Source organism: Gavia stellata, chromosome 5 (genome assembly GCF_030936135.1).
Source record: "Gavia stellata isolate bGavSte3 chromosome 5, bGavSte3.hap2, whole genome shotgun sequence".
Classification (NCBI taxonomy): domain Eukaryota; kingdom Metazoa; phylum Chordata; class Aves; order Gaviiformes; family Gaviidae; genus Gavia; species Gavia stellata.
In genome coordinates, this window is record NC_082598.1 from 44,478,595 (window position 1) to 44,504,637 (window position 26,043).

Sequence of the window (26,043 nt, forward strand, 5' to 3'; positions counted from 1 at the left end):
GATGACAAAGAATGGTGAATAATAAGGATATAGCAGCTCTGGAATGTGATTTAGATTACTTGGTAAATCGAGCACATTCAAGTATTTCAGAGCAGCAAATTGCAAATTATACTTAAGAGCAAGAAATATAAAACACACTCATAACAGTCTGCCAAGCAGCATTGCTAGAAGCATTGAGAGATCACAATAGATGGGTAACTTGACTGTATTTTCCAGAACAATGCTGCGGAACAGCTAATTTTATCTTTGAATGTTTAGATAGAAGGACAGTGGTTAAGAGGAAGGATGTGATCACACCACCAAGGTGGTATTAGAGAGAATGATCTGGACATGCACTTCTGATATCTACAGCTGAAACAAGACATCAAAAATTCAGAGACAAGCCACAGAAGTGATTTGAGAAATAGAGGAAATGCCTTACTGCAGAGGACATGATATAATCTGGTTAGCCGGTGAAAAATACAATTGAAAAGCAGTTTGATTGCTGCGTTTATTACCTTCACAGGTAGAAAAATTATAGCAAGAACCAATGGCAAAATGTTGCCTTCTCCACAGACCTGCCAGTTATAGGTTTCAATGGCTGAGATTTACCAGAAGGCTGCAGCTGATGGAGAGAGAGGCAGCAATAACAGAATGGAGATTTGGAGGCAATGAACCAGACACTGTAGTTAGCAATAACTATCAGTAGCCATAATGTAGGTTTCAGTAATACAATTTTTCAACAAAAATTAATGTTAAAAATCTAGAAACATACCACACTTTTCTTTAAAATCATCTTAAAACACTCAGCAGTCATTTATTATAAACTCAGCGAGGAAAATAAATGAAGTCGTATGATCTACAAATATCGTAATATCAATCATTATTAATAGTTTCTGGCAAGCTGTGCTGTACTGTAATATAAAACTCCTTACTTAGTATTTCACATCACCAGCCAAAAGCAGTTGATTGGTTTGCAATCCTAATCTTAACGATTTATTGTATTTTTCAAGTTTCCATGTTTTTTGACAGAAAACCCAAGAAATTAATTCATGACTTTCATAGGACTTAACTATTGTCATATCCTAAGGGACAGTACAAGCTGTTATTTCCCACAGATGAGTCTTACTTAAACTAAACTGGACTTTCAGGAAAAGATTAAGTTGCGAAAAATGTTGCTCCCCCACTTACTGCCCTATCATACCCCTTTTTAGAGTTAAATCTCTCTCCTTGCTAAAGAGGAAAAAGGACAACAGATTGTGTAAGGTTTTGTTGTGCTTTGTCAAGAGCCAAAAACTGTCATCCATATGTTGCTCTCATTTTTTTTCTGCTGCACAAAAGCCTCTTAGTTTTCAGAACTACACATACTCTATAGTCTCACTAAATACGGGGAAAAAAAAATCAGTGGAGTCTTATTCAATAAAGCCCTGAAACCTCAGAAATGTTATTGCCTAACATAGTTCCTAATATGCATGAAAGATACATAGTAATGAGGTCATTTACTAGCCAGCATCATGTTCACTAATAAATACTATTGCATTTGAAAATAGCACACACTAAATGCATTTGAAAAGGTGGTGGGTTGGTGGTAAAATGTGGGTCTGAGTCCTGCAGCAAAACAAGCCTGTGGTTTTCAAATGCAAGTTCCTGTGTTGAGAGAGGTCCAGTGGGCACATTTTTTCAGAAAAAAAAAAATTTATGAAGAACAGCTTGCATAATTCTTTAGCGATTTGTTGAAGAAAGAGGATCAAAAGCAATGATGTGGTCACATTCTACTCTAAGGATGTACATAAAATAACCCAAAAACCTGAAATAGCAACGGGTGTCAGAAAAATGTGGATTCAAGTCATGAAAAAAGAACAAAAACAAAACCCATGCACACCATACCTAAAAAGATGGCAGAAATAAGGTGTTAAAATTACATTCCTTATTTTCAAAATCCCTTGAAGAATGGAATACACGTTGTAACTTTGTAAGTCATCCTATCAGACTTCTAGTGCTCTGACTGAGCTCTCCAATAGCTGAGGAGGCACCAAGCTTTCACAAACACTTTTACTGGAGCATTTAAGCAATTGGCTCACAGTTGTACACAATTTTGCGACAGTGTGTGTATAGGCACAAGCCAGTGGGCTGAGAACCAGTGAATAGAATCATGTACACGGGGAAAATCTGAAGCACTGAAAGCTCCTTGTATTTTAGGCTGGGGGTTCAGTAAAATAAAGCTAAGGATATCTGCAGCTGCAGGATGAGAGTGGGAGTTGACAAAGCAGAGGGTAATGGCCATCTTTGAAATCTGATTAAAGAGATTGCTTCCACCATGGAGAGCTCAGGCTGGCAGTGCATACGGATTCGGGAAGTTGTAAGTACCAGTCCCTGTTAAAAACTGAACAATACAGGGATTTCAGCTTCCATTCACCTGCCACAGTCAAGTATTTTTACTCCCTTTTAGAGGGAAGGGGAAAAGGAAGAACACCGTATTTCAACAGGGATACAGATAGAGAAGTAAAAGCTTCTATAAAAGACATGCAGAAGAGAAATCTGAACCACTCCCACATCTCAAGTAATATTTTAATCACTCTGAATATCATTAACACCTTGTTTTTTTTGTTAGAAGCCTGATCTCATCTGGACTTTCACAGGAGTGCCTGTCTTGAGTATTACACCAGACTGCATATGAAGCAGCATGATGAGTAAGGAAAACACTGTAAGCATCTCTAAAGGACTTACAGGGTAGATGAAGTGGTATTTGAAGTCTGAAGAGCAGCTGACCTTAAAATGCAAGGTCTTTATATGGGTTTAAGCCCTTCTTAAGTACTTCCACTGTTAATTCCTGTGCAACAGTCAAATATTTAGAGTAGATTCAATAATTTTAGACTACTGCTTCTATTACTAGTACAACTCTAGTAGTAGATCTTGAGATTCTCGTTTGTGAAAGCTGTAGTTTAACCTGAGCATGTACTTGGCCCAAAAGTTGCTGCTACACTGAGTAGCTATGCATCCAAGTCCTTAAAAACACAAACCAGCAGAATTTACAAGATGTTCTCCATTTTCATTTCTTACTGTTGGCTCTGTAAGTAGTTTACAAATGGAACTGTTGCAGACCGTAATACCAGAAATGCTTCTTCATTAAAGAGATGAACAGAGTAAGACGCTGTATCCTACATGTTTTTTATCACAACTTTGTATTAAAAAAACATATGAAAGGTATAATACACGCATCAAACCAAACCACATTTATTTCATCAGTCACAAGTGCAAATATAGCAACAAGTCAGTTCAGCAAATTACAACACACAGAGAAAAATGTAATGTAAATGCTAAGTACACTGACAGACCAACTTCAAAAGAGCAGCAAAAAACAGTTTCTTCAAATAAAAACTTCTATTCTTTTTACCTGTAATCTAAAATAACGTAACAGATCTCGATCAGGAATGTCTCTGCTAACTGTGTTTAGCCAGGTATTCTGTTATTAACAGTTCGCGTTATCCAGTGTGCAAATGGCCTGCCCAAGCTTCCTATTAACAGATGTTTTGGTTTTAAGCAACTTTTACCCAATATTTAAATAATACAGTGCTGATATCAGTTAATATGTTCTGCTATTTGATATTAAAAATGTAAGAATATATATTTAAAAAAACTAAGTCCAATTTCAGACATATATAATTTTACCTGGATCCAAAGTGGGCAACATTAAAGATAAAATTGAAAATTTTTTTCTCCCCCCCCAAAAAAAAAAGATAGACACATGTCATCTCAGGTTTTTTGCATCATCTTTAAATCTGTAATTAAAATATATGCAGTACTTACGTATAAAATAGAAAGCATTCCCATTAGGAAGATACCGCAGTGTAATTAGCCGTTTTTCCCTACCACTTAGTAGCCAAGGAACAAGATTTATGCTTAACACCCGATCACTATTTTGCTTTACAGAAAAGCAAAAGTTGACTACCAGTATTAGCATCAGAATTTTTACACTGGAAATTTAGTTAGCCTTCTTCTTCATTATGAGTTGCTGCTGCTTCTCTTTTTCTTTATAGGCAATGAATTGAGAGTCTGTACCAAAGATTCTGTCCCACCACGTGAAGGTTGAAGCATAATTGCCGATAAAGTTCATGTGATGGAAATCATGAAAACGGGCCCCAGCATAGAAAGGCACCAAATGAAGAGGGTTCAGTGGAACATCATAGCCGCTACAGGGGAAGGGGAGGAAAAAAAAAAAACACCAAACAACTAGAGTAAGGATTTTTCCCAGATATAAACCACAAAATATAGATACTAACTTGCTGTTTTTGTAAAATAAAAAGATTTTTTGGTATTGTAAGGCCCTGAGGTAATCACTGTAACACTAGCTTAATAGGAAAACAAGATCCCTCCTATCCTAGCCAAATGCTTCTGTAAACTATCCCACAATGGCTTTGCCACTTGCTGAACTTTTCAGCTCAGCTTATTAGGCAACTCAAAAAAATTTAAGCAAGTGACCCCAAAAAAATCACAGTGGCTGACTTCCTGCTGGCTTAGCAGCTTTAACTGTCTCAAGAGTGACATTAGGAAGGAGGAACAAGAAACAACACTATCTTTTAGTGACAAGCTATGAACATCAGCTCAGCTGCTTGTCAAACAGCGTCTCAAATCAACTACAGCTGTAGTATTTCTAATCTTATTTTCAGCTTACTGCAAGTTCTTCAAATGTTTAATATTCAAAATATATTATTAAATAATATTAAAACCAGAACAGTTTGCTTTAGAGGGATTTCAACTCTCTTGCTTAGTAGTACTGGAAAGCATCCTACCACCACCTAGTGGGGACAGCACAAGGTAATTTGTTATAAACACCTCATGTGGACAACAAACTAAAATGATAATCATCAAAGGAGATTCATATTTTGCATCAATTACTTTATGATATGTCACAACATACAGTTCTCAGTCTACAACCAATGTATAACTAAACCAGCAATGATGTGTACGATGAGTTGGTCAGTAGCTCATGTTCCACTAAAACACCTGACACTCAGCTTACAGTAATATGCAAGTAACATATACAGTAATATGCTTCATAATATATTTACAGATACAAGGTCAAGTGTAATACTAGCATTTAAATAAATGAACTCTGACTTTCCCTTTCCTCTCCAACACAGGAAAGAAAAGGTCATTCATTTGCAAATGAACCCAACTAAGCCTACTGGGATTTGTGCTAGCATTTCAGTGCCAAATTTGAAAGAAGTCAGTTGTACTACAGAGACAAGAAGTCTTGCCCTTTGTAGCTACTATAAATAAATAAATAAATAAATATTATTTATTTATAAAATATTATTATTTATAAAAGACAGTCAGTGGTTGTATAGCCTAAAGTTTCTCTTGTCCAGGAAAACTGGTTGAGAAAGTATTAAATGGAAATATCTTGGTGGGAATATCATATTTTGTAATTGATTTTTGGTGTTCTAATATGCATAAGGTCACTTGTACCCCAAATATCAAGAGCCAGCTATCTTAATGAGGCACCTAGCTTCTGAAACCCTCCTCAAGATGCTCTAGCTACAGTCTACACTCTTTTAATCAGCAACATCTGCTATTAACACTACCTCAAAACAGAAGACAGTGTAACTGTTCAGATTGTGTCATTCTTTGTAAGATGCATAAAAGCATTTCAGTGCAAAATAAACAGTAAAGCTCAGTGAAAGAGACAGGTAAGTTTAAGACAAGACTTAGGGAGAAGAGAAAAAGCAATTCTTAAAAAGCAGTAAGGATTTCACCTGTGTACGTCAATGGTTTCCATCAAGCGACATATCACCCATGCCCACAGAAGAATCACATGGTTACAGAAAACAACAATTCCAATAAAAAAGCCAGTTCCAAGGATAAGTGTTTCCAGAGGATGTGCATATTCTGCTTGCATTCCAAATGGAGACTAGAAAGAGATAACAGACAGGAAAACAGTCACCATTTTCTATTTTCTGTACCCCCAAATCAGAATCACCATTTTGTGGTACTCTCCCCTTCCCATTACCCCACATGACTACAGTAGGACAAACGGAATGATGCTGTGGGTAAAGGAAATGGTCTGACTGAGCAAAGGCCTTAACACAGGTGTTCAGCTCCTCACTGGGAAAACAGAAAACAGTATTCCAAGGTCATAAGGATTATCATTCCACTAGTGATTCCAAACACTTCATTACTAGTTGAAAAGTTGAAAACTTTTAGTTAGGCTTACCATTACCCAAGGCCAAAGTATAATTTCAGGAATATTAAAAGTGTTTTGGAAGCTCCTATCAGCTTTTCTATACATCCAGTCTTGGAAGCAGAAGAAAGAAGGAAGCCAAAACATTCTCAGAGTCAGGATTCACTTCGAAATTTATTTTAAAAATAATTTAAAAGCCCCCCTCATCTTTGACATTTTTTAAGATAAATTCTTACTGTTCAAATATTATTATGAGATTGAAATAAAACATTTTCTTTTTTTTTTTTTAATACAGGTATTTTTTTAACATATATATACACACACACAACCTCCAGTCATTCCTACATTTGGTTTACAGAAGAAGAAATTCCACAGAGAGTTTTCAAAAGTAGGGCACCATAGAAACATAATTATTTAAAAAAAATTAACCTAATACTCAAGGTTGTAAGTTTGATTATCAGGGGAAAAAAGAAAAGCCCACTTCAGCTTAAGGGTGATTTTAAAATCATCACCTTTTACTATCAGGGAAAGTTTTTAGTGAAACAGCCATTAGCTTACAGATCACTTCCGTGGGAACTGCTAACCACTCAAGAATAATGGCTAGAAGCTGCTCCTGCTAGAGACCTGAGGGGCTGCCAAGAGCAAGAGGAGAAGAGCAGCTGCTGCTGCAGATGCATGTACATAAGCGTGCATCAGTCAATACCAAGCTTCTCTATGATCGCAGCCTGTATAAATCACCCCTGACCCAGTAGCTTGCAGTTTACCTTCGGCACAGTATGGGTTATACACTGAAACACAGCAGCAGACGAACGCAGTAGCGCTGAGTTCTGTGATCCAGAGGCAGTGCCATCTAAACACAGCTATACCAACTATAAGGTGTAAGCAGGGCTGGACCCTACCTGGCTCAGAACAGTGCCACCTCCAGTCAAGCATAGCTCATTACCTCGTGCTCAATGTCAGCTCCAACACCACTAGATGCAGAACCACCCAAAATACCTCTGTACTGCAGCGTGCTCTCGATGCGGTATCACACAACCGGCTATACTGCTTCCAGAGGCCTATATCCAAAGCTATAATCTTTCCCTGAATCATACGTCCTGCACACATCATGCACGCACCCAGGCTGTGCAAAAGCTGCCTGTCTGGATCGTGTTCTGCGGATTAGTATTGCTCTGGATAACACCCTAGGCGGTGGCAAATTGACGAACAATCAAAACCAGAAACCCACCATTTCCCCCTCCCCTAGCAATCAAGCATGTAACACACTTTTAAAGCTTGCTTTCACCTAGCTTAACAGATACGATCAAACTTCAGAAGAGTGGAGTGCCACCTTTCATTCCCATTAAATGAAATAAAATTACAGGAGGTATTTTCAGAAACAAAATGGATGGACTGTTCTGGACAAAGAGCTCAAGAAAAGACATCTATCCTACTGTCAGAGGGGTGCAAAATTCTGAAGTCTTTCAAATAAAACCTTTAAATAAGTTGTATGAAACTGCATATACTAAAAACTACTAAAAAAAATAGTAAGGAATACTTACAACAAACTCATGGTGAACCTTATGGATATACTTGTATATTCTCTTGTGATGCAGCAATCTATGCAGGAAATAGTGCCAGGCATCCTCAATCACTGCACATCCAAAACACTGGGCAACCAGAACATACCTTTAAAAAGGAAAAGAGCTATTAGTTATAGAATATACTAGCAGATGTACAATCTTGAAAAAGAAAATAGTTATATGCTAGTAAGGGTGGGAAATGTTTATGTATATTACTGATTGAATAACAGTGCACATTCTGTGATTCTGTGACACCACCTTTTCAACATACTAAAAACATTAATTGCCAAGCACATTAGTCCTTGTACCTACCAGCTCATCTGTTGATATGCTGAAGTGAATTAGCACGCAGTATAACAAATGGTCACTTCAATATTACAGTCTATAAAGAACATCTACAGACTGTATAAGAGGTAGATGTAAAAACAGAGAGCTGCATCAGCTATCTAAAACCAGACAGAAAATAAATTTCCAAGAAACATGAGCTTCTGTTGTAAAGAACAGCTATCAGAAAAAAAAAAAAAGACACTTGTAACTAATTCAGTTTTGTTTAAAGTCTATCAGTTCAGTGCAAAAAAAGGAGAATGTGAAGCAGGTGGTACATTCTCTCCCTTGAGGAACATGCTGCTGCTATGATATTAAAACAAGTTCGAGGGAAGAAACACTTAGGAGGAATCAAAAAATGTTTCCTAAAAAACCTCAGAAAGTCCAATATTTAACCCATACCATCATGAATCTTGCTTCACTTCCAGAAACTCCCTCCTAATCCCCCCTTCTTCCAAGTATCAGAACAATTTGGGGCCATTAAAAAAAAAAAAAAAACAAACAACCCTAGAAAGCTCTAATTAGCTCTTATAGCAGTTAAGCATCAACAGAAGCAAGATTAATAAACGCGGTTTACACTGCCAAAAAATTATTGTGTATTAGAGTTCATGACACTATTTGTTAAATATTCTGCCTCCAACTGTACGTAACTCAGGATCAACATACGAGAAAAATCTACCTACCATCTAGGCATCTCTTCCCACTCATACGGGATGTTAAAATACTCTGTGAAGTAATAGGTGCCACAAATCAGAGGAAGCTGAATGAAAAAGTGATTGAAGAGGAGTGTTTTGAAACACTTCCACTGTTTTTCCCATGTTTCTGGTTTATCCTAAGAAGAAGCAAAAAGAATCAGTTGTGTTACATACACTGAAGTTCTGCAAAAATTACTTTGGAGGTAATTTCATTTCACCTAGGAAGACAGATAGCAGGTCCTCCCATAATACAAATTAACTTGGGCAATACAAATTACATGGGATTGGATTCAGTTTCATAAAAACCTCTTGTTTTCCTAAGCTAGCTTTCTGTAAAATTTAAAGCCTCTCTTAACAGGTTGTATTTGCCAGTCACCCCAAACTATTCTTGTTATTTCAGTATTTGTAATTAGCAGGAATATTTCAGATTCAACAGTTTAACACAAATCTAAGTTTGTATTTCCATAGCTAAAATAATACAATGTATTTCCATAGCTAAAATAATACAAAGAGCAGCTGAAGATACAAGCTTGTGAAGAAATAAGAGACATTTTACTAATTGCTGTAATAATTTCAGAAGGTGGTATTAGTAATTTCTAATTCATATTACAAGCAACTGGGGGGAAAACAATCATCTTTAGATACTGGATGTGCCTTTGCTACCAATTAGGAGTGTGCAGTCCATCCTAGGCTTTCTCCATTGTTAAAATACTTCAAAATCCTTTCAAAAGGGTGTGCACTGGGATACTTCAAAAGAGACACTTGCTATTAAATAAGCACACCATGTAATTCTTCCATAATACTAAGACACACCTCTACCAATAGATGCTGTGATTCTACTATACCTTCCCCTGCTGATATATACTTACATGGAGAAAATTTAACTTTGCTGAGATAGAGATTGACACACCCTTTTCTTTCTATACCGCCACAGTGGAAAGGATACCCTCCCTCAGATATAACTCCCTTCCTTCCCCAAAAATCCACTACTCTTTCTCTCCTCATACACAGTGTAATTTTGTGCCGTCATTTCCAGGATGTCCTCAGTGATAGAGGAAACAGGGTCATATAAATTGGAAACTAGGATACTGCAGTTATATGTTCTACTTCACAAATTCAAAGACAAATCTGGAAGCGTGTAGTTCACAACTGTGTCTTACCTGCTGAATTTTGTACTTTTGCATGTATGGTATAAACTGAAAGACAAATCCAGGTACACAGAGCAAGAAGTATGAAACTTCATGAACTATAAGTGATCCCCAAGTTGCAATCTGGAACTTTGTGTAGTTATCCAGCATGTAATTCCAGGCATTTTTAAATGGTTGCTGCAAGGGATTGTCAGGCAGGAAAGAGTCTATATATTCCACCGCCAGGTAAGCAGAGTTCAAGATATTAACGCTGTCATTCATTGCCATTGTTCAAACATAAAGCATCACAATTACAGTTCTTCTACAGTTGTCTGTAAGTAACCTGCAAATTTTAAGAAAAAATGAATAAACAGCAGTTAACCTTCAGAAAAAAAACATTACCTATCTTAGTTGTTACCTAGTTTTAAAGTAAAAACAGGGAGGGGAAGAGAAAGACAGATTCTCCTTCTACAGAATAGTGTAGAAGAACAAAGCTTAAGGTTGGTTTGAGAGACAAACCAATTTGAGAGGCAACCAGCTCTCAAGTTTTGAGATTAGGTCAAAGGAGCAAAAGGATAAAGAAATATTAATTATTACCCAACTTTATTTCAAGTCTTTTGCAGGATAATTGTATTCTGTACTAAAAGAGCACAGAAAGGTTCAAACCCAACTTAGAAATTAAATTAACTGTGATCTCCTGATTATCCAGCCTCATTCTTCTCATAGCTGTGAGCCAGAATCCATGCAAATTACATCAACGTAGCAGACTGCATTTAGACTGCAGCTGGCTTGAGGCAATCCACCTTTCCACAAGTAAGGCAGTTTTCATCACAGCTCCCAAAAGCACCCACAGGTGCCCAGAACTTCTGCCGTTTCCACAGAGTAGGCTGTTTGTTGATTTGGGTTGGAAGAGAACTTTAAAGGTCATCTAGTCCAACCCCCTGCCATAGGCAGGGACATCTTTCACTAGATCAGATTGCTCAAAGCCCCGTCCAACCTGACCTTGAACACTTCCAGGGATGGGGCATCCACAACTTCTCTGGGCAACCTGTTCCACTATCTTACCGCTCTCACTGTAGAAAACGTCATCCTTACGTCCAATTTAAACGTACCCTTTCTTTAGTTTAAAGCCATTGCCCCTTGTCTTATTGCTACAGGCCTTGGCAAAAAGTCTTTCTCTGTCTTTCTTATAAGCCCCCTTTGTATACCGAAAGGACGCAGGAAGGTGTCCCTGGAGCCTTCTCTTCTCCAGGCTAAACAACCCCAACTCTCTCAGATGCTCTCCATAGGCGATGTGCCCTCTGATCATCTTCACGGCCCTCCTCTGGACCCCCTCTAACAGGTCCATCTTCCACTCTAAAATGTGTACACAATTCACAGGCCGGAGGATGCTGGTTCGTCCCCAGTTGATACACTCAGACTAGGTCCAACAGAAATAACGCACCAAGCTCGGTATCCAACAACCTTAGTTACCATTTTTCTTTCTTAGCAACAGCATCAAGATGCTACTATTTCTTATTACCAGCCAATACATCGTAGCAGATACCATTTTATTAACGGTAAACACATCATAGCAGATACCAAGGAAGCGTTACAACCTGAGCCGATGGGCGCGCAAGGCTACTCACCCCCCCGGAAGAGCGGCCGGCTAGCCGAGGGACCGGAGGCCGGGCCGCGCCTGGGTCAGGCTGCTCTGTCCCGTCCGGCCCCTGCGAGGACCCTGCCCGGAAGCGGAGAGACGCTGGCACGCGCCGCCGGCTAGCGCCGGGCACACCTCGCCCACGCGCGGGACGACGACGACGGCGACGAGGGGAATGCCCGGGGGAGACGCCCGGCCGGCGGCACCCGCGCACAGCCGGCCCTCCGCGCGGAGCGGCCCGGAGCGGTATGGGGGTGCCACCGGGAGGAGCCGCAGAGCCGGCCGGGCGCCCGCACCCCGGCAACGGCACGGGCCGCGACCGCCCGCCCGCCTTCCCCCGCCCTCCGCCTCCCCCAGCGGCGGGCCCCGCGCGCCCCCTCACCTGGGTGACAGCGGCGGCCCCTCACGCCGCGGCAGAAGCAGCAGCAGCACCGGCGGCAGCGCCTGTCGCAGCAGTAACAACAGCCGGGGCCGCCAGCTCTTCAAGTGCGCCCTCCCATTGGCCGCGCAGCAACGCCCGGCGCGGCGCCCATTGGCTGGCTGGCGGCAGCGGCGGAGAGTCAGGCGTGAGGAGGGCCGGGACGGAGCTGCGACTCCCGCGCACCGATTGGCTGAAGGGGTGGAGTGAGGATAGTGAGACCTCGGCGCGCGGCCAATGAGACGGGAGGGAGGCCGAGTGACGTCAAAGACGTGATGAGGCGGAGACCCGTACTGCAGGTGGGCAGAGGCGGGCGCGGCCCTTCCCGCGCCCCGGGGCCGTTGCGCGGTGCCGCTCCCCGGGGACCGCCGACGGGGCCTCCGCCGCCTGTCTCCACACGGCCGACTCGGGCGTGACCGGCTGCAGAAGCTGCCGAGAAATACAGTCGCAGGACGAGGGGGGGGAGTCACAGCGCGGCCCACGGGGCGGCGGCGGCCGGTACGAGGGAAACGATCGTTCCCCAGAGGAGCCCCCGCTGGCCGTTACCCTCCATCCGCGCTGCTCCTGACGCTTCGTGTAAAGCGGCGTTGGCTCTTTTTCAGGAGCAGCAGGGCACGGGGGGGCTGGGGCCTGACCCGGCATCTTCTCTCTTCTGGGGCGGAGCGGCAGGCCGTGTGCGCACCCAGCCGGGGCCCTTAGAGCGCTGCCTGCGGCTGCAGGGGACGGGGACGGGTGTGTCCGTGTGCCTACACGCAGGCTTCCTTGCTTAAGTAACACTGAAATACAAGGGTATGTCAGGGTAGCAATGGACGAGAATGCCATTCATTGAGTTTCCTATCATGCAGGTAAAATTCTACAAATAATACAAATGTACAATTCAAATAAAATGTTTCTAGTGAAACCTGCTACCCAAACCCACGATGCGTTGTACAGTATCAATAGTAAAATGCAATCATCCATTTAATTGCAGCATCTGCCAAAAAATTATGTTATTCTCAACCATCATACTAAGTTCACAGCTCAAATAGTTTCACTGGAACTTAGAGATGGCCACTACCTTAACTAACTCAAAACCAAAGCAAACCAGTGATATTTACATGACCGGTTCCTAAGCCTTAATAATTCTTTTCAATTTGCTTGCACCAGCTTCCCCTTCCCATCCCACCCCCCCCCCCCCCCCCCAAAAAAAAAATCACTGATGTCAAGATTATTTCTTTTGAGACGTGTATTGAGAAACACAAGTTTTAAGCAACTTGTTGGCATTAGGAAACAATATACAAACTTTTATTTGAAGAAAATGTCTCAAATGTGACAGTAACTTTGGTCATGTTAAAAGGAGGCCATCCAAAAACGAATAAAAATGAGCTGCTTTATAAGCATGGCCACATACAGTATACTCAGGTATTAGCTAATAGAAGCTAAGGTTACACGCATAAATAGGCCTTAGTACCATGCAAGTTCAACGCAATTTCATACATTCATTATAAATTTTCAGTTATTTTCATGCCAAATCACCTTTTGGATAAAAAGGTAAGAAAGTAGTAACATCTAAATGTGACCAAAATTGAACAGAAAAAAAAATATAAGTACAGACAACATTTTTATTAAAAAGATGTTGAAATTACACCTGTTCAAGAAGTGTTACACCATCTCTGCTCTCACCTTCAGTGGGAATTAGTAATGTTAAGCATTGTTACCATATCAAAAAAATACAACTCTGTTTTACAACATAGTACTGGCATATTCAAAGTACTGTGCCAAATTATAAATAGTAAAATCAGGTTTTGAAGTATTTCAATAGAAAGCAACTTATGCTCACACAAACATATGCACATATTATAGTTCTGTAACAAAAGTTTTATAAAAGGAAACATTTACCCCATGCCAGCTTGAATTACTGAGGTGGGATTCAATACCTACTATGAAGACTGACAGTTCATTTCTTTAAATATATTTATTAGTCTCTGGAAAAAATAAGACAAAAATTTACTTTCACCAGAATACACACCATTCTTCACTGACAATCCCATTTCTCAGTCATGACTGAGATAAGTCGGTCCTTATGAAAGTGGCTTTTTTTTTTTTTAAGACCTTGCAATAAAAAAGAAATGGTCCACTAGACTTCAAAAATTCAATCAGCTTCTGCTCAACTGCAGAATAATCCTACGCATTGCTTCTACCTAGAGTAATCTTCATCATCTGTCATCTGTAATTGTAGACAGCCACATCTTCCACTGTGACTCAAGGTGCAGCTACAAGTAGAGAAGTGCTTAGATATTCAGTCACTTCAAATACACTTGTTGAAGACTGCTTCTAGTGCATAATCAAGTTGAAAATCCCTTTACTGATCATAATGGTTTGTCAATAACTGTAACACCTAGAGTGAGGGGAAAAAAAGGGCATAAATCTTTAGGTAGTATTTAAAAAAAAATCAAGAATATGAAAATCAAGTTTTAATATAATACCTTGAAACTAGTATAACATCAAAACTGTGCACCAGCATCAGTGTTCATATTTCCCCTAATTTCTCTCTGACAAACTTGTCTGAATCACTGCAAAGTTCTGAAAGTTTTTGTGGCTTGAAAAAATTTGCCGTTACTCAAGTTTAATTTTGTTATCAGTGAAATAGATCCTTGACATTCACTTAAATAACTCATTTGAGAAACTGCAGTTACTGAAGGAAAAGATTCCTGAAACAGCTCATGTTTTCTAAATACCAAATCCCAAAGAACTTCAGATTTGGACCCCTGTAGATTGAGACACAAATCTCTTGTTAAAAAAAGGACTGGTCATACCAGAATCATCTTTCTGACTCACCACTTACATGCTAAATCCCTCTTAAGTACAGTTTAATACCATTTTTTTCCTTGTGGTGACTAATTGTTTGAAGTCATCATTCAAAACATACCATCAGATTCTTCATACCCATTCTAGTATCTCAGATTTTACCTTAGACAGGACTTTGTTTGGATGCTTTGTCAAATTTCTTATCCTAGCTGTTACACTGTAAAAAGTCTGTTAAAGAAATATCTATACATGTTACCTGCATAGCTTCTTCCTGTACTCATACAAGATGACACTACTGTCCATTTATCAGTTGTTGGATTATAATATTCCACTGTTGATAAATTACAGGAGCCATCATCTCCTCCAACTACATACAAGAGACCATTTACAGCACAAACACCTAAAAAAAGACAAGAAATCAATATGAAAATTAGCAATTGGCTTGTTCACCCCATAAAAGCATGGTTTCTATTCTGCGACATCATGAAAGCAGCAGAAATCCAGGAATATGCCATTTACACCAAATGATATTACCACTATTTTAAACTAATTGTTGCTTATACCTGCATTCCTTCTGCACATGTTCATGTCTGCAACCTGCTTCCATGTACTGGCGACAGGATCAAAGACTTCAACACTTTTTCTTACCAAAGGACCGTCATGACCACCTACCGCATACAATAAATTGTTTAACACTCCAACACCTGTGAACATAGGAGAATACTCAAAATTAACCAGAGAATGGTTTGACTCATGCAAAGGAGAAACAACAAATATTACGTCCACTAACACAAATCCTTCATCCAGCCAATGTTAGGAACTATTTCAGAAAACATTTGGGTCAGGATGCATTAAAGCAAAAAAGACAGTAACTACAGCAAGACACTGATAAAGTGTCTTGCATGCCCATCTACAATATTGCAGCATACAAAGACCAGAGCTGTTCTGCAACAGAAGATTTAGAAAATTTTGGATGAAAAATGATGTGCAGGAAAATGAGGATTGTTGAAATTTAGGACTAATTAGAAGTGACGGTAAATGAGACAGTGTGCTCAGGCAGCATAACAGAAATCTGACAAGATGATTAAGTGAATTTTTAGAAAGTAAAAACTGTGCAGTACAGAGAATAAAAGCTGAATGGATAGACATTATACAATAGGGATGTTTCCACTGAAGTGCTGGAATACCTTGTAAACATACTTATGAAACAAAAGTAAACAGTTAGTTAGGGTGAGCACCTTCACCTCCGGGGTTTAGACGAGAACACCATGGTTCTTTGAACCAAGCTTCAGTTATCAAAATACCCAAAAGAATATTAAAGGGTCTCCTTTACTCCTAGGGTCTCCTTCACAACAAAAGTTTATCAATCTGGAAGCTTGGGATGAAGGAATAAGTAAAGCTAGTCTATGTGTACTTGCTAATCAGGCTGCACATATTGAAAAGATGGTAATAGGGAGAGCAGAAAGGAAGGCCTGTTTGTTTATTCCTCACTTTATAATGCACTATTAGAACCCAAACATAACAGATTTCAGAGATGTAGGGGTTTTTTTGCATTAAAACTTGTGAGTGATGGACTGTAAAGACAACTGAAAAAACACTACTATGAAAGTACATTGGGAAATCGAATATGTCACATTTAAGATTATGAAACTCAAAGCTGAGATACAGATTTGCAAATACAGTTTTTAAAGCCTTCCATGGAAAGGGCTCAGCTTAAAATTTTTCTTAAAGGGAAACAGCAAATATGAATGCAAAAGATCAGTTAAGTCCTTCAGCAAAAAAAAATACTGGGTTAAAAAAAGAACCCTGAGACCTTAATAGCTAGCTGAAATATCTCTGAAAACATATCACTAATACTGTATGTAAAAGCCATTCCTATATGGGGAGAGAAACGACTCCTGCTGAAACAGCTAAATTTTCTTACTAAAAAGACAGATTTTAATAATTAAAGGGAAAGGGGAAGGAAACATGGAAGAGTTAATTGGTACTGCAGATCTGAAAAATAGCTTCTTAATAGGACCCTGCTTTATAAGTCATGCTATCTAATGCTTTATCAGTAATATTCACTACTAACATTTCCCAATATCCTTTCCAGTTAATTTAATTCCTCTTTTATTGCTATTATTTCTAGTTATCCTGTCACAGTATAGTGTGACAGCTTTTCTTTCTCCCACTCTGATCACACTTTATTAGGCAGGATAATACAACACTCATCTTTTGTAGCATTAAACATCACAGAGCTAGAAGGAGGGCTAAGATTTTTAGTTTGAATATGTGATGTGATATAAATCCCCACCCACCCAGGCTTTCTGTATAGTTACTGACCTTCCTATTTAGCATGTAGAACTTTCCCTCTGCCACATTGCCGTTTTTCCTTTGATATTCCCTTTATTTTTACTAATGTCCTCCGTTCCTCTTTGGTGCTTCATCTTCCCTTAATCCCACACCCAGTTTCCAAGTCCTACCTTATTTCTTGCTCCTTCCGTCTGTATCCTCTTGTTGCCGTCTTCTGAGTTCTCCTTTCTTTGTTACTTTTCTTTCCTGCCCATTTTTCAGGACCCTGTCTTATATCTCTCATCCCTCCCAAATGGCCTATATCTGGATCTGAAGTTCCTCATCCCAATATGTTGCTGGAAACAGATCTGTCCCCGTATTGATCAACTGAGAAGCAGTTGGTACTAAAGAAGAGTAACTGAGGGTTAACCTCCGAAGCTGAAGCAGTAGGAACAGAAGAGATGGGCTTAAGTTCCTTGAGATGACCAGAGATCCAAAGGTGTAATACAGGAACAAAATCCTCTTTAGTTAGCACCCATAACACCACCAGGACTGATTGCCAGTTGAAACAGTTCTGGTGGTTTTGGGTATTTGGCCACTACAGCCAAGCTCAATCAATAGTCACGATTTTCATATTACCACCCGCTCCTCCCCCACGCAAAAATACAATTTTCCATGTGTTTAGCAGAGTGGCACAGAAGAATGTTGATTATTTTACTCCATTATATGAATCTGAAATAACTGACTACGTTTACTTTTCCTCTCCAATTTTTTTTAATCAGAGGACAAGGTAAAAGGCAGTAGACAGTTGAGTAAAGAAACACGGTCCTGAACCCTGGGACCAGGAGAGGGAAGAGAGGGGCAGAAAGATCCCAGTAGTTAGTGTATCTAAGGCACTAAATTTCAGAGTCATAGAAGTAATTGAACATTTAAAAAAATATGAAAATATCTGGCACATAAATAGGCTACAAGCACAACAATACTTTGCAAAACCAGAATATTTTAAAAAAATACCGAGATAAAATGGGTGTGCAGGCAGATTACAAAATGAAGCTTTGTCACAACCCACCAACACTATTTGCCTTTATAATGATACTTGTAATTTGCTCATTTTATATAAATATTTTCCTCAAAACTTGCCAGTATTAGACAGGAGTATTTAACAGTACCCTTACTGTAACTCTGGCCAGTTTTTAGTCCAGAATTTACTTCCAAGATGCACAGACTGAGTAACTAGAAGTTTCACAAGACAACTGTTTTCTTGAGATACAGTGTATCATGTTTCCTTCATTAACGTCATAGTTTTAGTTTAGAAATGCAATCAAAACATTATTAGCAAAAAGAGACATACCAACCTCCTGATTTTGTAATGGTATAATAGAAGTATCACAAACTGAATATCTTAATTTTAGTAATGATTTTAATACTTTTATGTATTTCTTTTGAAATAATTTTGGCTTAATTTAAACATCATTATACAGATTAAAAACTGTTCAGAGTTAATAAAGAATAATGGAAGGCAAGACGAAAAGTTAGGATAACTATTAATCATCTACTGCGCATACTAGAAGTCCATCCAATTTTATTTGTAGCAACATCTCTTCCAATTATGAAGCACATTAATGCAATCACCAGTAGATATTTGAAGGGTGTTGCTAAAAAACACCATTGAGTACTTGGCAAAAAAGTGACTTAACTAAAAAACAAACGTAGAAAAATAATATCATGCAATTTGACTTGAAAAAGTCCATGGGAATGCATCTAGAGAAATAAAACAACTTCTGCGAGTTGAAAAAACCTGAAATACCAAAAGACAAATAGAGGACAGTGAACAGTAAATGAGATTTGAGTCCATAATATAAATAGATAATGAAAATGCTAAAGTCAATTTGGAGCTGTGGAAGCATTTCATTAAACAAAAGCAGAATACCACAGGCACTTCTGATGTCTTTAAAGAGAAATATACATACTCAGAATCGCAAGAAGGAAAAAAAAATTCCATGAAAAAATAAAGAAGGTATTTTTAAGATTATAAAGAAATAAATGGATATACCTTGACTAAACGATAAGGAAGGATAACATGTAGTAGCCTCTACATATCCAAAGGATGTAAACACCAGGTGATAAGAATTACTGAAGATGAAACAAAGGGTACATAAGTGGAAGTAATAGGATGAAACCAGTAATACAAACTTAGGAATGAACAAGGACAAAATTTCCTGCAGCGAATCAGAATGCAGAACAAGTCCTCCAAAGAGGTGGAAATCTAGTCACAGTTCACACGTAAAGTCAACCTGAAAATGCTATAGTAAAATCAGCCCTACACTGTCAAAGAGACATCTTCAAAAGAAATGACTTTTTTTTCATCCTGGCCATCTAGATTTTGATACTTCCGGTATTTACGTGATATTAAATTGATTGTCACAATCCATACATATTAGTCTGTATGTTAAAAACATCAGAAGTTATGGGAAGAGGAGGAATATGAAAGTATGAAAAAGCAAGGAAAGATAATTACTACTAACAGACTGAATCTTACACTGTAGGACAGTTTTGTATTTATAACCTGCAATATATCAGCCATTTAAGACTAACACATTCCATTAGACTCAGAATTTAGCTTACCTTTTATATTTTTAGATACATTTTAAAACCACAAATTTGTTTCAGTTTTACAAGGATAGTTGATTCTTGTCCACTCACCTGCTCCACTCCGCCTAGTGCTCATTTCTGCAACATAGGTCCACTCGTTTGTATTAGCATCATAGCATTCCACTGAACTAAGGCACTGACGTGACGCCCCATCGTAACCACCAACAGCATACAGTTTACCTAGAAAGGTAACCAACAGAAACCTGAAAATTTCTAATGCACACAGACTGTAATTGGTACACAGGCTGAGGGGAAGTCTGTTCTCTCAGTTAGCATCACTCTCTAAAATAATCAGTACTTGTCATCTATCAGTTATTGAGTTTCTATTTTGTAAATAGTTTAAGATAGTACACTATAGTTCTTGTCATTTTTAGCATGTAAAAGTCAACCAGTATCTAACAAGAGCAATGCGAGTCAAAACATTTTAAATTGCCTAGCTGAAATACAAAGGTACTTTACCCTGTTTTTAATTAAGAATTGTTCAAAAGCAAGCTAATTCAACCATATCCAACATTGGAAGCTTGCAAATAGGCTTCCTAGAAATATCAAAAATTCAGACGAAAATTACTTGTACAGTCTGCATTTTCAGATCAGAAACAGCAGTGGTTCCTATGCAGTTAAAACACACACTTAAAACTGTTTTAAGACACAAGAGCCAGCCCAGGTCTGTATTGTGCAAGCGACATCCAGGCTATTCACCACCAAGCTGACTCGAAAGTCAGCAGTTTTCCTGGCACTGTCCTTGAGATCATCCCCAGTGTGCAACCAGCAAAGTCAGCCACAGATAACAGAGTTGTCAATACTGCAGTGCTACATGACTAAAGACCAACTTATAAGGTCATTACTTCAGTAATCAGGCTCTAGCTTTGCTGACATGCGAAACCCTAGAGCATGCACACTTAGTGATCTTTTCTCAGTTGGCCTCAGGCACAGTTGAAGCTCTGGAAAAAAAAAAAAATTAACACAACTATGCTAAAAGCTGGTCAAAACCAAGTAGAATGATTATGTGTTGTTCATACCATTTGAATTACAAGGTTGAGCAAAACCATAAATCTGAAGTCTTTTCAAAAGAGAAAAAAGTTAGTAGGGTAAATTATTGTGTTTCCCCCCTCTTCTTTTTAATATAATTTGTAAACTTACCGCCAACAACACCTACACCAACACTACTTCTTCTTGTGTTCATTGGAGCTACATGAAACCACTCATTAGTCTTTAAGTTGTAAACTTCGACTGATGATAAACCTATGGAGACAATATAACATTATTTTCTCTATAAATCTAGGTGAAACATACTGTCTACCTTCTGGAAAATCCTTCATATCTGAAAATTCAAATTATTTCATTTTAAGGACTGTTAATTACTGTGCAAAAGGCACAGCTGATGTCCTTTAGATAGCAAATTACAGTCAACCCATTCTTGGTGTCTGAAAATGAGCAAATTAATAAAAGCTTTTGTGGAACTCTGAAAAATTCTTCTTTGGATTTTTTTCTTTCTTTTTAATTAAGTCACAATGCTCTCTCCTACATATGCTTCTGTAATAGTTATTAAGGAGAAGGATCATCTCTGCACAAATGGTTTAATGCATCTGTGAAGAGACTGAGTAGTGTATGTCCAAAGCCTTCCCACAAGTTAGGGAAAGCTGTTTGTAACCCTATTTACACTACATGAAAAAGCAGAGGTATATTTCATATGCAAACAGGACAAAAGAGACCAGGTAATTTTTCTGCTCACATCTGCCATGAGTTAAAGACTCTCACTATAGGAGGAATACTGAAAGGGAACTTGTCAAAGATTCACTAGTCATTAAGCATAAACTCTTAGAAAGGAGCAAATAGTCCACTGTTCAGGTAGAGGGATGTGACCACTAAAGCACATTCCACACCACAAGATGCCAGGCTACCCTCGTGCTTGGTTTCATCGCATCTACCAGGAAAGAGAGATTTAAATTTGATACAATTGTGTCAAGAGTAGTCAAAGCTAATCAGCAGCCTATAAAGGCAAATATACCTGTACTCCCATCAAATCCTCCCACAGCATAAAGAAGGCCATTTAATACAGCTGCTCCCAGTGTGCTTCTCCTGTCTTGCATATTAGCAACACTTGTCCACTGGTCCTTCACCGGATCATAGGAATCTACTGTGCGAACTCTCAAAGAACCGTTGAAACCACCAACAGCATAAACCATGCCTCCCATGTACACCATTCCTAGAGCAGGGAAATGGGGAGGAAAGATGAGCACTTTAGTCTTTGTCAATTAATTTTATTCCGTACTGTCCTAAGTATGCAGATACTTGACCCAATTTACAGTACTCACTACACTATCAGACTTTTGACAGTGTCCTAGAGCCACACTTCATTCAGATTAAGCACTAGATGTTCTGACTCTTTGTTACTAATAGTTCACACATCTGAATATCATGCTTGCTGAATTTCTTCTTGCTTAGGTATCTCAGCTGCTTTAAGATCATACTTTCACATTTTTAGTATCAGTTGGTCACTTCATGTTCTTCATATCATTTAATAATAGGGTATTTTAATAGTAAAATTACTCATTATTTTAATGCATTAATATTTAAATGTATTTATTCTCTTATTTATGGGAGGTAATAAAGTAGTTTATTCTAGAGATTACAAACAAAAGCACAAATTAAGAAGAAGTTATCAAACTTTTATGTCCAGATTAGCAAGGAATTAAAATTTTAAGGATGATCACTGAAGTCAAGGCTTAGTCCTTCTCAGATAAATATCTTAACTACTGTTCCAAAGAACATACGATGCTTAATAGAGACACCTAAATTCTGAAGCATTACCAACCACAACAAAAAATTAGGCATCATTTACCCGCTCTACATCTTCTGGAGGGCAATTCAGCCACCTGATGCCAGCGTTCTTCTTTAAAATCATAGCATTCAACACTGCGAATTGCCTTTGGTGCCTGTCCTCCAACCACCATCATCAACTAAAAGGGAGATAATAATATTTGTTAGTTATTTCACAGAATCATTAAAGTTAGAAAAGACCTGTAAGATCATCAAGTCCATCCACCAACCCAACACCACCATGCCCATTAAACCATGTTCCTGCAATGCCACATCTACACGTTTTTTTGAACGCCTTCAGTGATGGTGACTCCACCACCTCCCTGGGCAGCCTGTTCCAGTGCTTCACCACTCTCTCAGTAAAGAAATTTTTCCTAACACCCAGCCTAAACTTCCCCTGGTGCAACTTGAGGCCATTTGCATATATGAGAGCATCTGAAAGATCAAAAAAGTGTTAAAAAATAAAGCAAGCTTCTGCACAAGAAATAATTAAAGGATGGTTCTCCTAAACAAGAAAATTGAGTCTTGCAAGGTACGCAAAATTAATTTTTTTAAAAACACATGCAATTTGTAATTGTTGCATCCAGAGGAAATATCTGAGGTAGAAAAGCAGGAAGCAATTAGAATCTAGGTAGAGCTTCCATGAACGAGGCAGATCCTCCTGTATCTTTACATCCTACTCTGACCTCAGGTATGAGAATTCATTGTCTATGATGTTCAATAGAACTGTGACCATCCATCACAGAACAGCCTGATCTGGTTCCTTTGAGAGAAACGTGCTGAATCTGCTGAATGGAATCGCCTATTCCATTATTGCAGTTGCCATAATAGTACTACGAGAAAACTTCTTTAATTCATTGGGAAGAAGGTAATATCTAATATTTTTGTTTTGTTTTCTCCTAAAATGAGCGAAAGGCAATATTTAGCTAAAAATTGAATAAAATGTCTCAACTCAGAAACTTCAGTCTTTGTTTTGTTTTGATTGGTTTTTAAAAAAACAGGCTTACTTCCCTGTAATTGTGTATTTCTCAAATGCTGAAGCACTTATTAAAAAATATTTATTGGGAGAGGAGGTAGTTGTGGTGGTGTGTGTAGGTGGGAGACTAAAACTTCTATATCTTAAGTGGTATGGAGTGTAAAGCTAATCACTTGTTATATTTTTGTGATAAATAATTCTGGTACAAAAATTTTTACTGGAGTACCCCCACGTGACAGTCATGCTCTCATGAAATCTTTTAAAATGGAGTTTGAAGAAACAAATACATTGGAAAAATAAGGGTCTTACTTTTGGAAGGCTAGCGGGTGTTCTCAATTTTGTTCGAGTGCTTTTCATCAATGCTCGTTGCTCAGTTGGCAGCAAGTGATACTTCATAGCTTCAATGAGGTAATCTTTACAAGCGCTGCTGTTCTTAACCAGTATTTCCTCTTCAACTCTCTGTTTATTAATAGAAGTTTAACAAGGTCTGAGCATGTTAAGGAAGTAAAACAGAAATCACAATCTGAAGTGTAATAAAGCCTGTGTTATATCACACAAACGCAGATGAATCTGATTTTTTAGATTGTCATTTAACCACAGTTAGATACAAATTTATGTGATGGCAATATGCAGTCACTAAAAAGAAAAAAGTTGATTCTCAATTAGAAAGCAGAAGAAACAGTGTTAAGCAAGGTAAATCACTTCTTACAATCAGGCACATTTCTTGACTTTTCAAATACAGAGAGTACAGAACACTAAGGGGGGAGTAGCGGAGACTAATTTAACAAACTAGTAAGCCACCCCACAACAATAACAAAACAAAACAGCAAAAAACCCAAAGCACCCAAACCAAAACAAAAACAACCCCAAAACAACTCACATGAAGTGGAGGAAATTCGTATCACAAAACCAGAATTTCTAAAATAAACACCTACCAACCTACTTCTATACCTACTAACCAATGTTAATAGCAAACTTGTATTTTCAATCTTAAATATTTGTCCTGACACCAAAATATTCAAAATGAGCTTATAAAATCTGAGAAAATATAATATATCTGAAACAGGTAAAGGAATGTTTCCTTGTCATTAATTCCTGATCAACTTAAACAACAGATACAGTTCTGACGTTGAAAATTCACTTATGAAAACACATCTTCTATCAAAGTTCATAGTACAAATGAAAGCTAACCTGATCTCAGAAAATTAAATCATTCAAATTACTAGTGTAGTATGACAAGTAGTCAGCCAAACAGATAAATTACTTATGTATGTCATCCGCTATGTGGCAATCCCTCATTTGACACTCTGTGTGTGTATGTGCACATGCATGTGTGGTGGTGGCTGTCTGTTTATTTTTACTATCAGTAACACACTACATTACACTGTTGTTTAAATTTAAAATTATCCATCTGGCATTAAAAAAATAAACAGAAATGTTCACATGCAGCAGAATTAGTATTCCTTTTTGCTTACCTGAACTAAATATTCCCGGGAAAGCAAAGGCAGCCGAACATGCTCCATCAGGCGTGCCATTAGCTCCTGCCTTACATCTTTGTCATGGTTTACCCACGCTATCACTGCTTCAAATACCTTCCAGAAAACAAACAAATGCGAGTCCCTTGACTTACAAGTTCATAAGTATGAAAATATCAGTGTGCCTCGAAAAATAGCTTTTGCTTATACTAAAATTCCTAACATAAGAAAAGATGACAGCAGTTACAGCTCCCATTATTTCCATATTTATCCACTACAAAATTCTGAAGATGCATTAGCCAGTCTCTTTTTCTATCAATCCTCTACTGGTGTTTCAAGGATAGCTGTGCTACATTGACAAAATGCACACAGTAACTTCATTGATACTGAAAATCCAGTAAAACTAGGTAAACAACACAGCAGCAGTGATATTACAATCCTCATATTTTTCTTCCTTTCTTGGAAAATCAACCTGCCACATCATCATTCAAATGACTTACCGTCACTGAGCCTTACTGGGAAAAGTGATCCCAAGCCTAGTTTCACCTCTATTGCACAGCAACTCATCAGACACCAGAGCATTAAAACCTTAATTATACTCCACAGAAGCAGCATCACATGTATCAAAGTCAAAGTGACAGATCGGGACCTTCAGGGTATTATGGGAACAGCAACATGACTTTGCTAGTTGCACTTTAAGCAGATAGTTCTTAGATTCAAAGTTTCGAAAAGGTTTTAACACGAAACACTACCTAGCCATACAAATCAGTATTCAAACATGCTTTTGAATACACTTTAGATTCATTTGAACATGCTTTTGAATACACTTTAGACTCATTTGAACAGAGGTGTTAGTACAACTATATACTCCTTGGAAAAAAGAAAACCAACAGATTTTAAATTGATCACAACTGGATTAAAAAAATGAATACATCTACAACCTGAAAACCATTAGAGGTTCAAAGAGATGCACTGGGCTCACTGAAGATCAGAGAGTTTAAAAAATGGCTTTAAAAGAATGAGATCTAGCTAAAGGTGAGCCAACACATATTTAAACTCAGGTTTGGTTATACCAAGCTACCTAGCCATCTCCTCTGCAACCCACATTTGTTCAGTTAGGCTATACAGCCCACA

At 38.4% G+C, this 26,043-nt stretch overlaps 2 protein-coding genes across 2 annotated transcripts in view; both read right to left on the bottom strand.

Moving 5' to 3' along the window:
• Positions 1-3,715: 3,715 nt before the first annotated feature.
• MSMO1 (methylsterol monooxygenase 1) lies at positions 3,716-11,937 on the bottom strand. The gene is made up of 6 exons (XM_059818031.1): positions 11,890-11,937; positions 9,902-10,211; positions 8,730-8,878; positions 7,702-7,828; positions 5,736-5,890; positions 3,716-4,169 (listed from the first exon to the last, which is right to left on the bottom strand). The coding sequence occupies exons 2-6, from the start codon at positions 10,154-10,156 to the stop codon at positions 3,962-3,964; spliced, it is 894 nt and encodes a 297-aa protein (XP_059674014.1). The 5' UTR covers positions 10,157-10,211; positions 11,890-11,937; the 3' UTR covers positions 3,716-3,961.
• Positions 11,938-14,022: 2,085 nt separating this feature from the next.
• Positions 14,023-26,043, bottom strand: part of KLHL2 (kelch like family member 2) — a 58,436-nt gene continuing 46,415 nt past the window's right edge. The window contains exons 6-14 of the mRNA XM_059817493.1: positions 24,910-25,026; positions 23,744-23,893; positions 22,481-22,598; positions 21,647-21,844; positions 20,779-20,880; positions 19,690-19,818; positions 15,276-15,416; positions 14,969-15,112; positions 14,023-14,302 (exon numbers count right to left, since the gene is read on the bottom strand). Coding sequence (XP_059673476.1) covers positions 14,274-14,302; positions 14,969-15,112; positions 15,276-15,416; positions 19,690-19,818; positions 20,779-20,880; positions 21,647-21,844; positions 22,481-22,598; positions 23,744-23,893; positions 24,910-25,026 — 1,128 coding nt within the window. The 3' untranslated portion in view covers positions 14,023-14,273. The remainder of the gene's footprint in view (positions 14,303-14,968; positions 15,113-15,275; positions 15,417-19,689; positions 19,819-20,778; positions 20,881-21,646; positions 21,845-22,480; positions 22,599-23,743; positions 23,894-24,909; positions 25,027-26,043) is intronic.